Below are 16,822 nucleotides of genomic sequence, written 5' to 3' on the forward strand. Positions count from 1 at the left end.
AAAATCTCGTATGTAAATATATATTTGATTTCCTGTATATTTAGTTAGTGATATGTTTATGCAGCTTTCTTAACGTGGTATACTAGAAACTGGGAATCCAGGATTTTCCTGTATTCCAGACGATAAGCGTAACAAATACTGTCGTTCTCTGTGCAGTAGTGGAGGTGTGGATTTTTTACCTGCAAAATGAGTTTTCCACGGGCTAACTGAAAATATAGATCAAACGATGCTAGTGGATTTAATATTACATATTTTTTTTGTTTAAACGAGTTTCTAGCATGCATATTGTCCAATATAAACTACTTTTAGGGATGAATACTTCTTTTATTTTGAACATTTTGTGACATTTGCGAAACCATCGAACTTAAGAGGCCATACACAGTCGAAATTTTTTAGTTTGAGTATTCTTTGAAAATTTCAGGCCAATCCGATTTTTATTGTCTGAGATATACAACGCTTAGTAACTTTTAGTAACTTTAATCTAATCTAAAATGAAATTGAAAATAATTAAAATATTATTGCGGTACCTGTATTAGTAATGGGTAGGTACCTTTTGAATAGAAATTGTCTAGTTCGAACCAGTTTGATCTTGAAAAACTGTATATGAGTAGAAATAATGATTACTGATTCGTTTTATAGCATGATTTCAGAATAAATGAGCATACAAAATAATTATATAAAGTAAATACACTGACTGAGAATCAAAGCTGAGAAGATGAAATGTATACAAAGTATTTTAAATATATTTTTCATAACGTAACAAACGCAACAAGTATTTCTTTTCAATGTCGTCAATTGTATAACGTGAGATAATCACAACAAGAACTATCAGTCTTAAAAAGAAATTATCTGTGATATTATAAGATTTCATAAAAGGCGAAGGGGCTGTGAAGTGTACTTATTATACCTTTTCACAGCCTTTCCACCATTAGTTAAATCGAAATAGTTAATAAGTACAAAAGTTTTTGGTAGTTATTTGTTTTAGATATTTCCGTTGTTCCTGTAAGACAGTTGTTCCTGTATTACCATATTTTCTCCCTATTTTACCATATTTTCTTCGTTTGTCATCTATAATTGCTAAAGCTTTCCTACTTTTTGGATTTTATTGGTCAGTGCTATCACCGGTGCTTGGACCACAATGGCCATCAATCTGAATACTTTCGATAAATGTCTGTTTTCTACACTCGTTCACATTTTTTTAAACTTTAAAAAAATTTTCCGCATCATAATTATAAATGTTACAGGCATAAAAAGAGTTTTACATTTTTTGGGGAACTGTGTATAATTGTTTATTATGATTGGTTTATTTAAATCAAGCTCCGAAGGTTTATTAATAAATTGGTATCTCATACACCAGCAGGTTTTCTATAAAACTTTAAAAATCGTAGCATCACTCGTTATATCCTAGGATTGACGTTGACTTTTATAAAATTTTTGCAAGAAAGAATATTCTAGGGCAATATGTATTTAGCAAAGATAACAGTATTATATTTTACCTAATCTCTCTTCAAAGCTAAATTTCTATGAAAATAGAAAAATCGAACGTTACTTCCATGTATTCTGTATTTGCGATTGACACTTTGTACATAAAATTTCAAAGAGGTTTTTACCCTTCCATTTTTATTAAATATAAGAAGAAGTGTATTTTATATTGTTCACATTTTTAACAAATTCTTTGTCTCTATTTAATTTTTTTTTAGAATATTTTTTTCCCCATATGCAAATATTCTATTCCATTTTGATTAATAAAACAGAAGTATATGTAAACAAACAAAGAACATCTTCAAACCATCATACTGTGTTTACCTACGGATTCAAGACAAAGTATCCATAACGGATATTTTCATTCATTCCCTCTTAAATATACATATAGTACCTATTACAATATAGGTAAAGTACACTTAGAATATTTTATGATGGATACAAATTTTTACGCAATTTCGATACAAAATTTTTATCAAATAATCAACTTCTAAGATTGCTGCAGATGGATATGGCAGGACAGGTATACTCAAATGTTTTTTTAAGTAATTTTTAGAACTCTACACAGAAGTTTTAATAGTGGGATAAAATTATTATTAATAGAACAGAAAATAAATTGAGATATATATCTTTAGATCCACGAAAAAAAAACATAGTGTGTAGGAATATAAGTGCTATTAAGAGAGACAATTGTCATTTTGAAATATGACTTTATAAAACAGCTAAGTACCTACAAATTTTGGCCCCTGGTATTACACTGTCTCTTATTATTATTTGGAAAAAAAAGTTATTCACGACAAAGCTACTACAATTAGATTTTCCGCATTATAATGCATGAGCTGCATATTTTTTTAGGATTGCGTACCTCAAAATGACAAATCGGAACTTTTTCAAACCCCGACGAGTTCCTCATCGTTACCTATTCGATTATCTGTAAAAATATTCTAAAAAACCAAGAAGCTTAGAATTTTAAGCGATGCTTTCAAAACATAAAGATGAAAATGGCTCAAAAGGATATTTTGTTGCTCAAATTAGCGAAAATATTGATTTCTTATTCGAGATGAGTTTGTATTTGCAGATGACACCGTCAGTGGCATATGTATGTCATTGTCAAATTTGTTTGTTTAATATGTATTTTTGAACTGTTCTTTGTACACAATGCATAAGAGTATATTTTACCCCTTATATCGCACAACAGTTTTAGATTGGTCTACGTAGAACAATGTTTAAGAGGCTTGTTTTCAGAAAAATGATGTACTTGCTATTATATCGATTCAAATAAACAAGCTTTTCATACAAAAATTTTTAATACAGTAGAAATGTTGCGTGAATAAATATTTATGTTACAATTACTTCATCCGCGATTTTGTATTTAATGCTTTAGAAGGGGAAGCCTGAATGCTTAAAGAGGTGAAGCCGTAAATTTATATATTTTATACTTTGAATTTTGTACAGAGTGTTCTAAAATTTACCGCAGATCTCTTCACTTCCTAAATAAGCTAAAAAAAGAGATGAAAATGCTCTCCTGATCCTTGGTCTCATATTTAATTGGTATTTCTATGATTCGTTTTATCTTCCATTTGCAGGATTGATAAATATAAGTTTGACAGTGCAGAAAAAATGAAGTTTGATCATTTGTCGAGGGTCGTACTAAATACAAGGAGAGGTTACATATAAATTGTGTCACTCACATAGAGCAGGAGTGACAGTGTTGATTACATCCAAGACCGGACATCTAAAGGATCTGGGTTCGCACCACGTTTTTCTTTTTGTTCTAATATAAAATATATTGCTATCAGTTGACAGTCGTTCTGACTTTGTGATCACTTGTTCTTATTTCCTATACACTCGGCCTAATTGTTATCATCGTACTCTGTACTTTTTTTTATTACTCCAGAGACTAAGAAGAGAGACAAATATATTATCAATAATGCAAAATTATGTATCTGTTGCAACGACTAAGAAAAATTCGTCATTTTATCAAATGCTATAGCTACCTACTTCTTGTTCTTTTTTAAATGTTTTTGGATATGTTTAACTACTTATACATTTTTTATAGGTACACATTTGAAGAAAGATAAAAATATGTATATGTTTTAGCGCCTATTAGATACGGAATCACGGGATATCGTTTCATCGATTTTTTCCTAATCAAATCATAATCATAATTATCATAATTATTTTATGTTCTGGGTTTGTTTTTATCGACATAATCTATAAGCTCTTTAATGATAAGTATGCTTTACCGTAATTATATAAGAACTAGCAGTTACCCATCTATTTCACTGGAAAATTTCAACTTTAAAAACAAAGACTACCGCGTTTTAACCTTGACTTCCCATGCTGTCTAAATGGTAAAATGCGGAACTGGCCCCCTTTATAAATTTTAGACCTTTATTTCAGTTCTAATTCTGTTATTGCCTTCAACTAACACATTTTATGTTTATACAAAGTACATAGTAAAACTTATATTATCCTTTTCTCTTACCAATGATATGCGGTAGTGACCACTTCAAAAAAATAAGAAAATTCTTCAAATGTTTTATTATACAAGTAGCTAGTTGACTATAAATTTCAGATTCCAAGCACATAGATTCAGTTATGTACAATTCTTGTCAAGAAAAATCAGTACTTTTTTTTTAAAAACTGAGTAAAGTCTTTTTGCACATAACTTTTAGGGTGAGCGATGTGAAGAATAAGGTGGAAGCAATGGAAAACAAAAAACTAAACTTTTGGCCGTTCAAAGATTACCTAGAATGAGCTCAGATTCACAGGATGAGCATAGGCAATTGTCTTAATAATATTTGTTCGAATTAAATTAATTGCATTAATATTTTAAAACAAATACAGTTAAATGAAGATTTTTTAAATTTTATAAATTTCATTTGTGAATTGAATTACAATTTCAGTGTGTGTGTAATTGTTTTTAATCACTTTAGATAATATTGAATGTACCTACCATAACAATATTAGCATCATATAGTAAACTATACCTACCTACATAGATAAATATACATATATTCAAATAATAAAGTTCATACCTACTACAGGTAAAATAAGCAAAAAATTCTTGTTTCAACATCAACTGATATGCTTTACCGATGCTCTAAAAGCTGTAGAAATCTATTTTTTTGAAACTGCGTCCCGTGCAGAAGTCAGCAGTGCGAGATCCGTGACAAAAATGAGGCTTTAGATATAATATATAATTGATACAAGATATCAACACTAAGTTATTTTCTTTTATTGTGTATAGGCAATTATAATACAGCTATGATATAAAAATTACATACTTAACAAAATTATATCTCAATAAACAACTCGGTGCGGTACATTTTTAGACCGTGAATCCATTTTTCGTCATTAGCCAGCACGAAAATTTTTAAAACAAAGGGTAAATAATGGATATTGATATAGGAATAAGGAAGATCTTGCGAAACTTGGAAAAAACAGGATACAAAATAATCTATAAGATATTTAGGATGACTTTTATGCCTTTACCAACATTTTTCCAAAATCAATTTTAAATCAATTAAAAAGAAGGAAATTTTCAGAATATTGTTAAAGTTTTTATTGAAATCGGAATATTTTGAAAACCTATTTTTTTACTTAGAAGATTGCAAATGGAAATTAAAATATATATCAGTATCTAGTGAAAATAGAAAATTTTCAATGTAATTTGTATATTCATTAAACTTTTCAAGTATTTGCTCCTATACTTAATCTTAAACTGAGAAAATAATACTAAAAAAATAAAAATGTAATGTTACTTTTTTAATTAATAAAAAATAGTTAGAAGCTATCGTCTCGAAATCCTTATTTTTCCTGTAGTAAAACATATTCATGCACTATAGAGAATAAGGACGCTGCGACGATGTTAGTTTTATACTAGAATATAGCATCTCTTAGTGGCGTCAAAATATATTGTAATATAGTGTCTATCATCAGACTAGTACCGATCAATAGGGGCGGTTTATTATGAAACGCGCGCACCCTTTTTCCATATCATACGATATACATACAAGCATACATACACAACTATGATGAAAAACTACCCGTAAATGTTGTACCTGGTGTTAAGAGTGTGTGCGCTGTAATAATATAGAAAAACATGGCGGACTCTGAATTTGAAGAGTTCCGACAATGTTTTGAAAAACTTCCACAACATATACGTGCACCAGCTCCATTTTATTCGTAAGTTTTTCATATTTTCCATACTATTATTAGTTTTTGATTATTTTCTGTGTAAATTTTCATTGCATGTACCATTTAACATATTGTGATAGGCAATGGTATATACATATATGTTTCAAGTGTTGCATTCTTCTTAATTGATTCGATATTTTTTATGAATTATTTTACATTAATTGTTTTTTTAAAATGTTTCAACTGAATATTTATAAGAAATTCAATAAATATGTTTTATAAGTATGTATTTATAATTAGATGACAGATTGTCAATAATTGATTTAATGTGAAACCAATATTTTGACATTACAGTACCGTACTCTAAAATATTTCATGAATGGTTTAATTTTTATAATTCATATATTTGTAAACAGTTAAATCATAAAAATTTCTATAAAGTTTTGATTGATAATGATACTAAAATGTATAATTAAGGATTTTTCATCAATTTAAAATTTGTTATAAGCAGAAAACTGTCATCTTTTATCATTTTAAAAAAAGGCGTATATTTTAGGAAATACGTCATATTTGAGAATTAAGTAGACTGATATATTTACATTTTTCAGAAATATACTAAGCAAATTTGATAAATTAAAACTTTTGTTTGATAAATTAAGGTTTAGCTTTTCATTAGTTATGCGGTTTTTCTTCGTGACCTTCCTCACTTACACTTACATGTGCTTTAATAATGCACTAAATTTTTTTTATTTTGAACAATATTTTCTTTAATTTTTCATTATTAGCTCACTAATTAACAAAATTTAGATTTTTCATCCACTGATTTAGTAAAAAAAATTAGAAATTTTATTAAATTTACAAATTATTAAAAAGGAACAAGTTACCGGTTACTTGTAAAAGTTTGCAATTTGCTTTCATCCAAGGGAAAATTCAGTAAGATAATACAAAATTTATTACACTTTAGGGCCAAAATTCCCTTAAACTGGCTTAATGTCAGTTCTTTTTACTATTGTTCTGTATAACAACACATAATTATTTACCTTATAATCTTATTCTGTTAAAATTAACGCCGGCTATCTACTGCGCTTCAAAAAATTCAAAACTTTTAAGGTGGGTTATTTTCTATAATGGGATCTTTTGTACCCTGTGAGTGTGGACTCTTAATTATTAGAACAATATTACTGAGTGAGCGCCTCGAAAGTGAAATATATTGTGGCCAGACAGAAAACTCAAATTGGATTGATACATTGCTCACGTTTCCGTGAAAATCGAATTCCATTTAGATTTCTCAAGATTTATATTATCTTTATTTAGATTTAAATAAGTAAAAATTTAAATATCATCTTATCTGAAATTGTTATCACGACATAAATATTTTTGTAATTAAACGTAGTTATTTATATATTATTTTCAAACTTTAGCTGAGCCGAAGTTTTAACTTTTTTTTTTGATCGAAATCGAAACCACAACTGACTGTTAGGTTTGATGGCCAAAACAAGAACAAAGAAAGATACTAAAGAGAAAAATTCGGTGGTTCACTATTTTCTATTATGTTTATATTTCCATGTCATTAATAGAATGATGGATTTACTTTAGATTTTTCTAAGTTGTAATTTTTTACCACCTTTGACCTTAAATACTTTAACCACTATATAAACATATATATCGATTAACCTCATTAAAGTTATGTTCCATAAATAAAAATATCACCCTAACTTCTTATTACTGAAGGCCTTAATCCGATACTTACCGCTGATTTTAATGTTTGGTTCAACGTTCAACCTGTTTTGCATATTTCATACCAAAGTCAAACGTAATTAACGATCAAATTACCGCAATATATTAAATAGTATACTTTATATATCACCATAACACGAATTTCGCGATGTGTGTTGCAACTAGGGACGTGAATAAAATCGATTTAAAAAATAATACATGGTTGATTTTATATTAAAAATCGGTTTTATTAATTAATTTTATTCATTTCAATTTATAAAGCTAACTAGCTGCCCCTGTGAACTTCGTTGCACTTTCAATTTATTTGATTATTTCTGATTCATTAGTAGCTATACTATTCTTGGCCCTGCTTAGGCCGCTTGCTCAACACAAAACTTCCATATCTTGATCAATTAGACATCCTTTGGTCTGTCTTGGATCTTCGGCCTCGGAACAAGCTGCACTCTATAAAAATCAGGTTAATTTAATGATTGGATGCAGAGTTTCTAAGATATCGCAATATTTGGATCGATTTTAGATCGTATATCAAAAACTATTTGACCCGTCAACAAGTGTACCCGATTTTTACGTACCCCTTTGAAGAAATCGAGAATAACGCAAAAAAAATTTTTGTTTTAGAATTTGATAAAACTCGATAGATGGGGTAATTTTGATCCAAAAAGTATAAAAATCAGGTAAATTTAATGATTGGATGCAGAGTTTCTAAGATATTGCAATATTTGTACCTGATTTTTGTACTTTTTGCGCCAAATTACCTTTTATACTTTTATCGAAATTGGGGTTAAAAAAAAATTCCGATTTTTTGTATCCTATTCTTTTTTAAAATTTCTTTTCTTTTGAAACATGAGTAGTCAACGAACTTACAACTTACATAGTAATATTTTGTTTTCCAGTTTAGTACCAGATGTATTAGAAGATGATGATTCTCCAACATCATCAAAGAGTGATGGCGACGATGGCTGTGATAATAATACATCATCAGCACCAGGAAGTGGACCTTCGTCACTGGGACTGGGTGCTGGTATGCAAATGATAGTAGGCAATACTCAACATGGCGGCTCATTGATGAACGCTGACAATAATAATTTAGTAATTGATGATAATAATTGGAATGGAATATTACGATTTCGACCCAGTTCTGCACAACAAAATCCACAACAATCACATTATCTACAACATGACTCATCACATCGTGGACCATTACCGCCACACTGCTGGATACCGACAGGTGAAAGACGCCGAAGACGGTTACCGGAGATACCTAAAAGTAAAAGAGGTTGGCCCCCACACATACACAATTTGTATGCTGAAAATTGCATTCAAAAATTTTGCATTATGTTTCGTTTTTTGCAATTAATTATATCAATAATATTAATTACAATTGGCTATTCATACATTTTTGAAAATGGTTTTTGGTTTTCATGGAAATTCTAGAAATTAAATCAAATCAATTTAATTAGAAACTCAAAAGAGATTTTAAACTTCGAACTTTTATTAAAAAAAAAAGTCTTTGGTCTGGAAAATAATTTTAATAATGGGTGATTCATTTTTCACCTTCTAATTGCTTAATTTGGCGGCCACCTTTATTTTACCAGTTTCTATATTGACTAACTGAAATATAGTATTTGCACAGTATTTGCACTGAAATATAGTATTTATCTAACCTGGAATTTCATTCTTTGGCTATTAATAATGAAAACTCAAATAATAAAAATTTTGCGAAAATACTACTACTAAGCCACTGAGAAAGTTTTGAAAATGCCTTTCAGATCCCAGTAGTATAACGTTATTTAGAAGAACTGTTTAAATAACTCATTATAAAACTGAAACATGCAGATTCGAAGATGGGCAACCAACTATTGTAATGGATGTTCAGTTGCCTATATAAAAATTATATTCACCCAAATTCAAATTCAGGAGCATCAATTTTTAAAATAGGTGTATAAGTTGCTTGAGCTCATTTACAAAAATTATCAACTTTATTTGTTTTCCTAAATAGGTCATTACTGAGCTTTCAAGACAGACAATTTTCCACGTCTGTAGTTGATCTATTTTAATATTTATTTTATTTAAAGCATATTAATTAACGCAATAACACAAATTTTCTCTGTATACAAAAAAAAAAGCGAAATCCTCAATTTCCCAATATTGAAATTGACCTTAAACAATCTAGGCAAAGTAGCAGAGTAGACAATGAGTCCAGGATACAATAAATTAAGGAACATGAGAGCAGCGAGTCAAAATAAAAAATAGAGAGACTGTCAGAAAAAATGGAAATGTATACTCTACCCAATTTCGTGATTTGTTTTTATTTAAACAGATTTTAAAACACAAAAATTATATTTCAGATAGACATTTGATGACAAATAAAAAAAAAATCAAAGACCATTTACAAATTCAAAATTATGTATTTGGAAAAATTTTATTTTTGGGCCAATAATGCATCTTAAAAAAAAGAAACCTCTTTGCCACTCACGTAGTTAAATCAACATAGTCTCATTCCATTCATTAAATTTAAAGATGCCCAAACACAAATTTTATTCTTTTTTTTTACATTAAAATCAATCAGTCAGTCACTTACCCACAAACATAATATAGATACTAAAATTTCAAAAAATTCAAATTTTAATATATAAATGTTGCTGTTAATCCACAAAACATGACCGCACATCACAAAATCACATCACAATATTTGATTAGTACCTGGTATTCCATTAGTAAACATTCAAAACGCCTAAAAAAACCTAAAAATTATTAAGTACCTACCATAAATTTTATATCATACACCACCATTAGGTACACATCGTAAAAAAAGTTCAGTGATAATAAGTTTTACTTTTAGAATCATTATACCCTGTATTTATGAAATGTATATCAAGGTATACTAGTTTTAGTCCCAAGTTTGTAACAATTAGAAAAATTGTTGATACGCACAAAATTTTGGTATGCGGGTGTTCATAAAATCACCTAATTAGTTCATTTTCGGTTGTATGCACGACTGCCCGTCCGTGATCACCATTTCTCAAAACCGAAAAGAGATAAGCTGAAATTTTTGATACTCAGGTCATAAAAAGTCAGTTTGGGTTCGTAACATGGATCAATTAGGTCTTGGATTCGTAGGATCCATCTTGTAAACCGTTAGAGATAGAGCAAAAGTTTAAATGTAAAAAATGTTTCTTATAAAAAAATAAACTTTTGATAGAAAGTTTTTTCATAAACGTAACTGTTTACACGTCAGGTTTACACGCAAATTAGGACAAAACTTGTCCATCAATTTTCTCCAAAACTCTTAAAGTTAGTAAGTTAAAAATTTGCAGGTAGTGGTCGTGTGAAACATTCTCGAAAAACAAAAGGCTGCCATAATTGTGTTGGTTTTTAATCTCTCTTAATTTGCGAGCCGAAATATGTCTCAATTTCTAGTTATTAAAATTTTACATGCTTGAGTATTTAGCTTTTATCACGGCAATACACGCCAAAATTAGAAAAAAAATTATCTTACCTATGTAATGGACAAAATTTTTAATATTATTTGTGTAAAAATAAAAAATAACCCGTTTTGAACATATCTACCAATGGAGTACCATTCGAACACTTGCATATTACATAATATTTGTGTTTGGACAACTAAAAATTTTTTATCGAAATTATTTTTCGAATGTTTTGTTTTTATTTCATAGTGCGGCTGTCTCAAGAAATTTTCTTGCTGTTTTCGTTTTGTTTTTGTTAATAGAATATATTTATTTTGTAAATGTATGTTCTGATACTTCCAAGATGTTGTTTACTGTACTAATTCTTCAATAGAAAGCGATATCAGGTTTTATTATATTAGCTTAAAGCTCTATTAAAAATTGTTTTGTATGAAAATTGTATGATTTTGAAAACATTTAGATCGTATGAAAATCAATTTTAATTTTTACAGACCTTTCAATGATAAATTTTATTCGAAACACTTTCAGATGATCTTACGGAATTACATTGCCTGTCATTGTGCCAATTCTTTACCCTTGATCGGTGAATGGATTCAATTCTTTAAAGAAACTTTATAAAACCAATCTTGTAACTATGTAAAAAGAATTTTACACATCAAAGAATCACTTATAGAAACTAACAATTTATCACATATTGAGTCTAAATTTGGGGGCCAATCTGTCCTTTCTTGAAATCTGTCAAAATCTTTCACACTGCAATTTACCGATTTAGTCGTACAGCTGAACTAATAATTCTTTTTTCCTTTTGAAATAATCATTTTGAAAGGAAATTTTGTTAAGAATTTTATCTTCTATACCTTCGACTCACCCTGTATGAAGCACTCTGTTTAAGTGGCTCAGTTGGTTAAAGCGTCCCTAATTCCGTCCGTGGTATGTCTAGGATAGCGGACTCGATTCCCGCCGTCACAAACATATTAATTTGTTTGTGACGGCTAATTTGAAGGAAGTGTCCTAAGCCTCTCAAAATAATCGAAGAGCTATGCGTCCGTTGTGTACAGCCAATATTAACCTAAATTAACCTTATCTAATTTTGTCCTGTGAATAACGATAAAACCATCATATCGTATTAATTTTGTGTAGAAGCTCAGTATATTGTGCTCTTTTCAGAATCGATTAACTTTCATGCAAAACAAATTTTTGTAGGAAAACTTGTAGCGCTTTACATCGAACAGTTGGTATATTAAAGGAAGTAATCATACTTGTGAAAAATATTTGATTAGTATATTTTTCGTTTTAACTTTACGATGTCTGTTTTGGACCTTTTTGTAAGGTTAGATCAATTTCTCTTACCCAACCATAAAAAATAATTAATAAATTGAGCAATTTGTTCGTAAAATTATTTACTTTTAAAGTTTTTAATCAATTTTATCAATTAAATAGGTCAGGAAGGTAAAAAGTGCCATAAAATAAAACGCTTTCTAACGACATATAGACACTTACGCTTTTTTTGCTCCGATTGATGTTCTTAGATTCTTGGAATGTTGTAATTTGACTACGATACGATCAATATTGAGGGCTTTACATACAACAATTTAAAAGCACACATCCGTTCTCCTTCCAGACATTCTCTGTAAAATGATGGACTAAGACAGCGAAAATAGCGTTCGATTTTCAATACAGGAATTTTATTCGTATTATTTTAGGAAAGAAAATTCTTTTAGGCAAGCTAAATTTTGAATGTATAACTTATACTGTGTATATTAAGTTTAGGGTCAAATGTATTTTTTACCGGTGGATCTTTATTTTTGTCGTTTATATTTTTCTGATGTCTTTCTTCTCTATAGATCCAGGCACCGCTAGCCTCAACAAATCAATAAAATAAAAACTATTAATATTTATTATTTCTCGAAATAATTTCGAGCTGATATCTTCTGTACATCGAATGATTATTTTTTAAACATATTAAGTGTTTACCTTAGCCAGTAAATTTTGCCCTTTCAGGAATTCTAGTTACGTTTTCGTAATTCAATAAATAGTTGCGGAATCTATAGATAAAGCATATATCTTCCTTCGTATTAACCGCATTAGCAAATTTTTTAATTTGTTTTAGGGACAATAACAGACATACCACATTATTCAAAATGAAATTTCCAACAATAACAATTTTATTTTATTTTTAGCTCCAACATTTTCAATCGGAAGTAGTACAAGTATTGAGGGTGCATCATTAGCATCCGAATTAGCTTCAATTCATTCAAACGGCAGTAGCATAATGAGACCAACAATGATAAGGCGACCGGGTGAAGCAGATAGCTCGCCGGATTCAGAACGACCGTACACAGATGTAGATAGTGGTCATTCAACAGCACATTCACCTATCGACGGTGCCAAATCATTATCACCCCCATTTGGTTCACATTTTGAGATGTTAGAACCATCACATCGCGGCTTACATAAATTTGTACCACGACATCGAGATGAAATTGAGGTAGAAATTGGTGATCCAATTTATGTTCAAAAAGAGGCAGATGATTTATGGTGTGAAGGTGTAAATTTACGAACAGGACGAGCTGGAATTTTTCCATCTGCTTATGCTGTGGATACTGATTATAGTGAATTTGATCCAGCATGCGAACAGGCACGAAGGGAACGATATCTTTTAGGATATTTAGGATCGGTTGAAACGTTAGCACATAAAGGGACTGCGGTAGTTTGTCAAGCAACAAGACGCGTGGCAGAGAGTCAAGTACATGCTTGTGTTTTGGAAGTGTCTGATCGTGGTTTACGAATGGTTGATAGAACAAAACCTGCTGTAAGAATTTTGTTATTTATTACTGAGCTAATTAAAAAAAAAGTGAATATACTTTAATGGTAGGTTAGGGATGCCCATAGAACACTACATTAGAGTTTCTTCCCTCGAATTTCAAAAAGGTTGGATGCCATTGTTAAGAACCATATATTTCTAACAAATTTTGTTTGAAAAATAGTGTTCTTTGTTTTTTTTCTCAAATTTTAAGATTTAAAAATTTGGACTGTGAAGGGTAGAATAAAAAATTTTGGTCAATCTTTAGCGAAAAAATGTTTGCACCAAATTACAAATCATAATAAATCATAATAAAACCTTAATGGCATTTTTATCCTCAAACTGGCAATTATTACAAATCTTATAGCCTTTCACAAATTGAGCACATTTAAAAGGTGCTCAATTTCATAAAGACTTTTTCTAAAATTCAAGATGTCGGCCTATTTTTTTTGAATGTTAGGGGGAATGAATTAAGCGAAGTGATCTGGTATCATCCCCTACGTACCATTAAAATTTCAATTGAGTGCAAACCTCAATATTTGATTCTACTTTATTAAAAGTACCTGCTTTTTATTTTGAAAGCACACATTTTTGGTTCACCAACAGTTATTCTTTATTATTTAAAAATTAAGTAGCTCAGAGACATTATAATGCCTCTTATCAATCCACCTCCTTTACTTAAAGCTTCAGAGTATTATTTCATGATTATTTCACATATAAAGTTCACTTTTTTAAATAACGCACTTAGAAACTTCAATTTCATAATTCATATGTTTTTAAATCCAGCCTAGACCACCACAAAATCTGGATTATAAAATAACACAGAAGATGGAAAACGGTGGACGATGCTTTTTTCGTAAAGTAAATTATATTCAAGAGAGGATAACTCATAACTAAGTTAATTGTTCTAATACTCTGCATATGTTTGAGTATCAATCTGAACCACTTTATTATTGAAATTGTTAAATTACACACATTGCAATTCAATACAGAGATAAGCAAATAATACATATCTGTATTTTTATAAAATGTTTCACACAAAAGTTGTTTGTTTTTGCAAAAGAAAAATTTTTTCTTCCATATCTTAAAAATGTTCTTCTATATCTTAAAAAAAATGATTTAAAAGAATATTCCATGAATTAGTGACCAAAATGACCAATTTTGTCGTTTACAAACTTAAAGTTATCGTGTTGACAGACAGACAGACTGATCAGCGGTAATACACTAATCATATGCTTTTATGAGCACCTTTAAAAAATGTTGTTTCTGTTATCAATATTTCTAAGCGTTACAAACTTAAAAATAAATTTAATATGGATACTCCTAGTTTATTATTTATATGCAAAGTATAAAAACAAAAATTGGAATCCCTACAAAAGAAAGATCTGAAGCTATAATGGTTTAAAGTTAGTGTTTTATATGTATACAATTCAGCTCTAATTTAATTGCCCCGACTTAAAACAAAACGAAAAATTAATTATAAATATTTAAATAAATCTTGTTTTAATTTTCAGCCGGATCAACCATGTATTGATTATTTTTATTCCTTAAAAAATGTTTCATTCTGCGCTTTTCATCCGAGAGATCATCGATATTTGGGCTTTATTACAAAACATCCAACGTTACAAAGGTTCGCCTGTCATGTTTTCAGAGGCAATGAATCAACTCGGCCTGTTGCTGAAGCTGTGGGGTACGTAACATAAAATTATATTTTTAATTTAGAAACTACAGAAAATCAAAAAATTAAATGTTGACGTTGGCTGACCATAATCATATAGAAAACTGATGAAGCTATTGTAGATATTCAGAATTTACAAAAAAATTTACAAAATTTAAAAAACCCCCGACAAATGCGATTTATTCCTTGTAAACCGATTTTTGGAAACTTACCTATAAAATGTTCTCCATCAAGGTGGTTCGACCGTTTAGGGGCTACGATGCCACTGAGAAACACACAGACGCAACAGATAGACACTTTAAACTTATAACACTCCTTCTTAAATCATGATCAAAGTGATGGCCAAGGACATCAGATGAAATGAAAAGGATACTTAGATAGCTATCATTTTTTGAGACAAATTATTTTACCATTTCACTTTTCAAAATGAATTGAGCCAGGTTTATTTGACCATTCATTTCCATAGTAATTATTAATATGTTAAAATTATACGTCATGCCTTTTCCAAACTGAATCGATTTTAGTTTTTTCGAGAACGGAACTTTAAGCTCGCACTTGAAACATAGCTAAGAACACCTTCTGTTAAATTACCTTTCAAATCAAACCAAAAAAATTAAAATCGGTTCATCCGTTTAGGCGCTATGATGCCACAGACAGACAAATACACAGACACACACACATAGAGGTCAAACTTATAACACCCCTTTTTTTAATTCGGGGGTTAAAACTAGTTTGATAAAGTGTTTTGTTAGTTAAATAATAAATGTTTTATTTTTCAGGCGTGCCTTCCAAAGATTCTATCAAAAATTCATAGAGACTGCCTATCCAATTGAGGACATATATATAGAATGACTGACCTATTTTGACCACACCTATTGCTTAATGCTTTGTATATAAAAAACAAATAAATAAATGAATATTATAGAAATATATAAAAAAAAATTATTTCAAGATATTGTGAGTTTTATTCAATATTTATGTTTTTAAAAAACAATTATTTTGTTTTCAGATATGCAATTAATTATTTTTACTTTCCCCACTCTTAAAATTTGAAATTTCATTGAAATTTTTCTGTAAATTATAGGTAAACTTGAAACTCACAACTTGAGGCTCAGTAGTTTCGGAGATATGCAAGATTGAACGGCCAATTTTCATTTGCTTTAATTAAAATCTCATTAATTTTTCTTCTTAAAATTATTATGACGTAAAATTTAAAAAAAAAGAACAAAATCCGCCCTCGTATTGATGAACACTAAACGCAAAGTAAACACTTTATAACACTTCTTCTTAAATCAATATCAAAGTGATGGTCAAGGACATCAGATGAAATGAAAAGGATACTTAGAGAGCTATAATTTTTTGGGACAAACTTTTGGAAATATATTAATACAAATTGAAATATTTGAGTTGACTTTGTTCTTTTAAATTATTGTTTTAAATTACCTAATTATTTTACCATTTCACTTTTCAAAATGAATTGAATCAGGTTTATTTGACCATTATTTATATGTGAAAAATATACGTCATGCCTTTTCCAAACTGAATCGATTT

At 29.5% G+C, this 16,822-nt stretch overlaps 1 protein-coding gene across 1 annotated transcript; it reads left to right on the forward strand.

Annotated features, from left to right (window-relative positions):
- The first annotated feature begins 5,560 nt into the window (after positions 1-5,560).
- Positions 5,561-16,158, forward strand: LOC123296526 (JNK-interacting protein 1). The gene is made up of 5 exons (XM_044878036.1): positions 5,561-5,673; positions 8,256-8,638; positions 12,971-13,602; positions 15,108-15,283; positions 16,051-16,158. The coding sequence occupies exons 1-5, from the start codon at positions 5,591-5,593 to the stop codon at positions 16,121-16,123; spliced, it is 1,347 nt and encodes a 448-aa protein (XP_044733971.1). The 5' UTR covers positions 5,561-5,590; the 3' UTR covers positions 16,124-16,158.
- Positions 16,159-16,822: the final 664 nt, after the last annotated feature.

Source organism: Chrysoperla carnea, chromosome 3 (genome assembly GCF_905475395.1).
Source record: "Chrysoperla carnea chromosome 3, inChrCarn1.1, whole genome shotgun sequence".
Taxonomy (NCBI): domain Eukaryota; kingdom Metazoa; phylum Arthropoda; class Insecta; order Neuroptera; family Chrysopidae; genus Chrysoperla; species Chrysoperla carnea.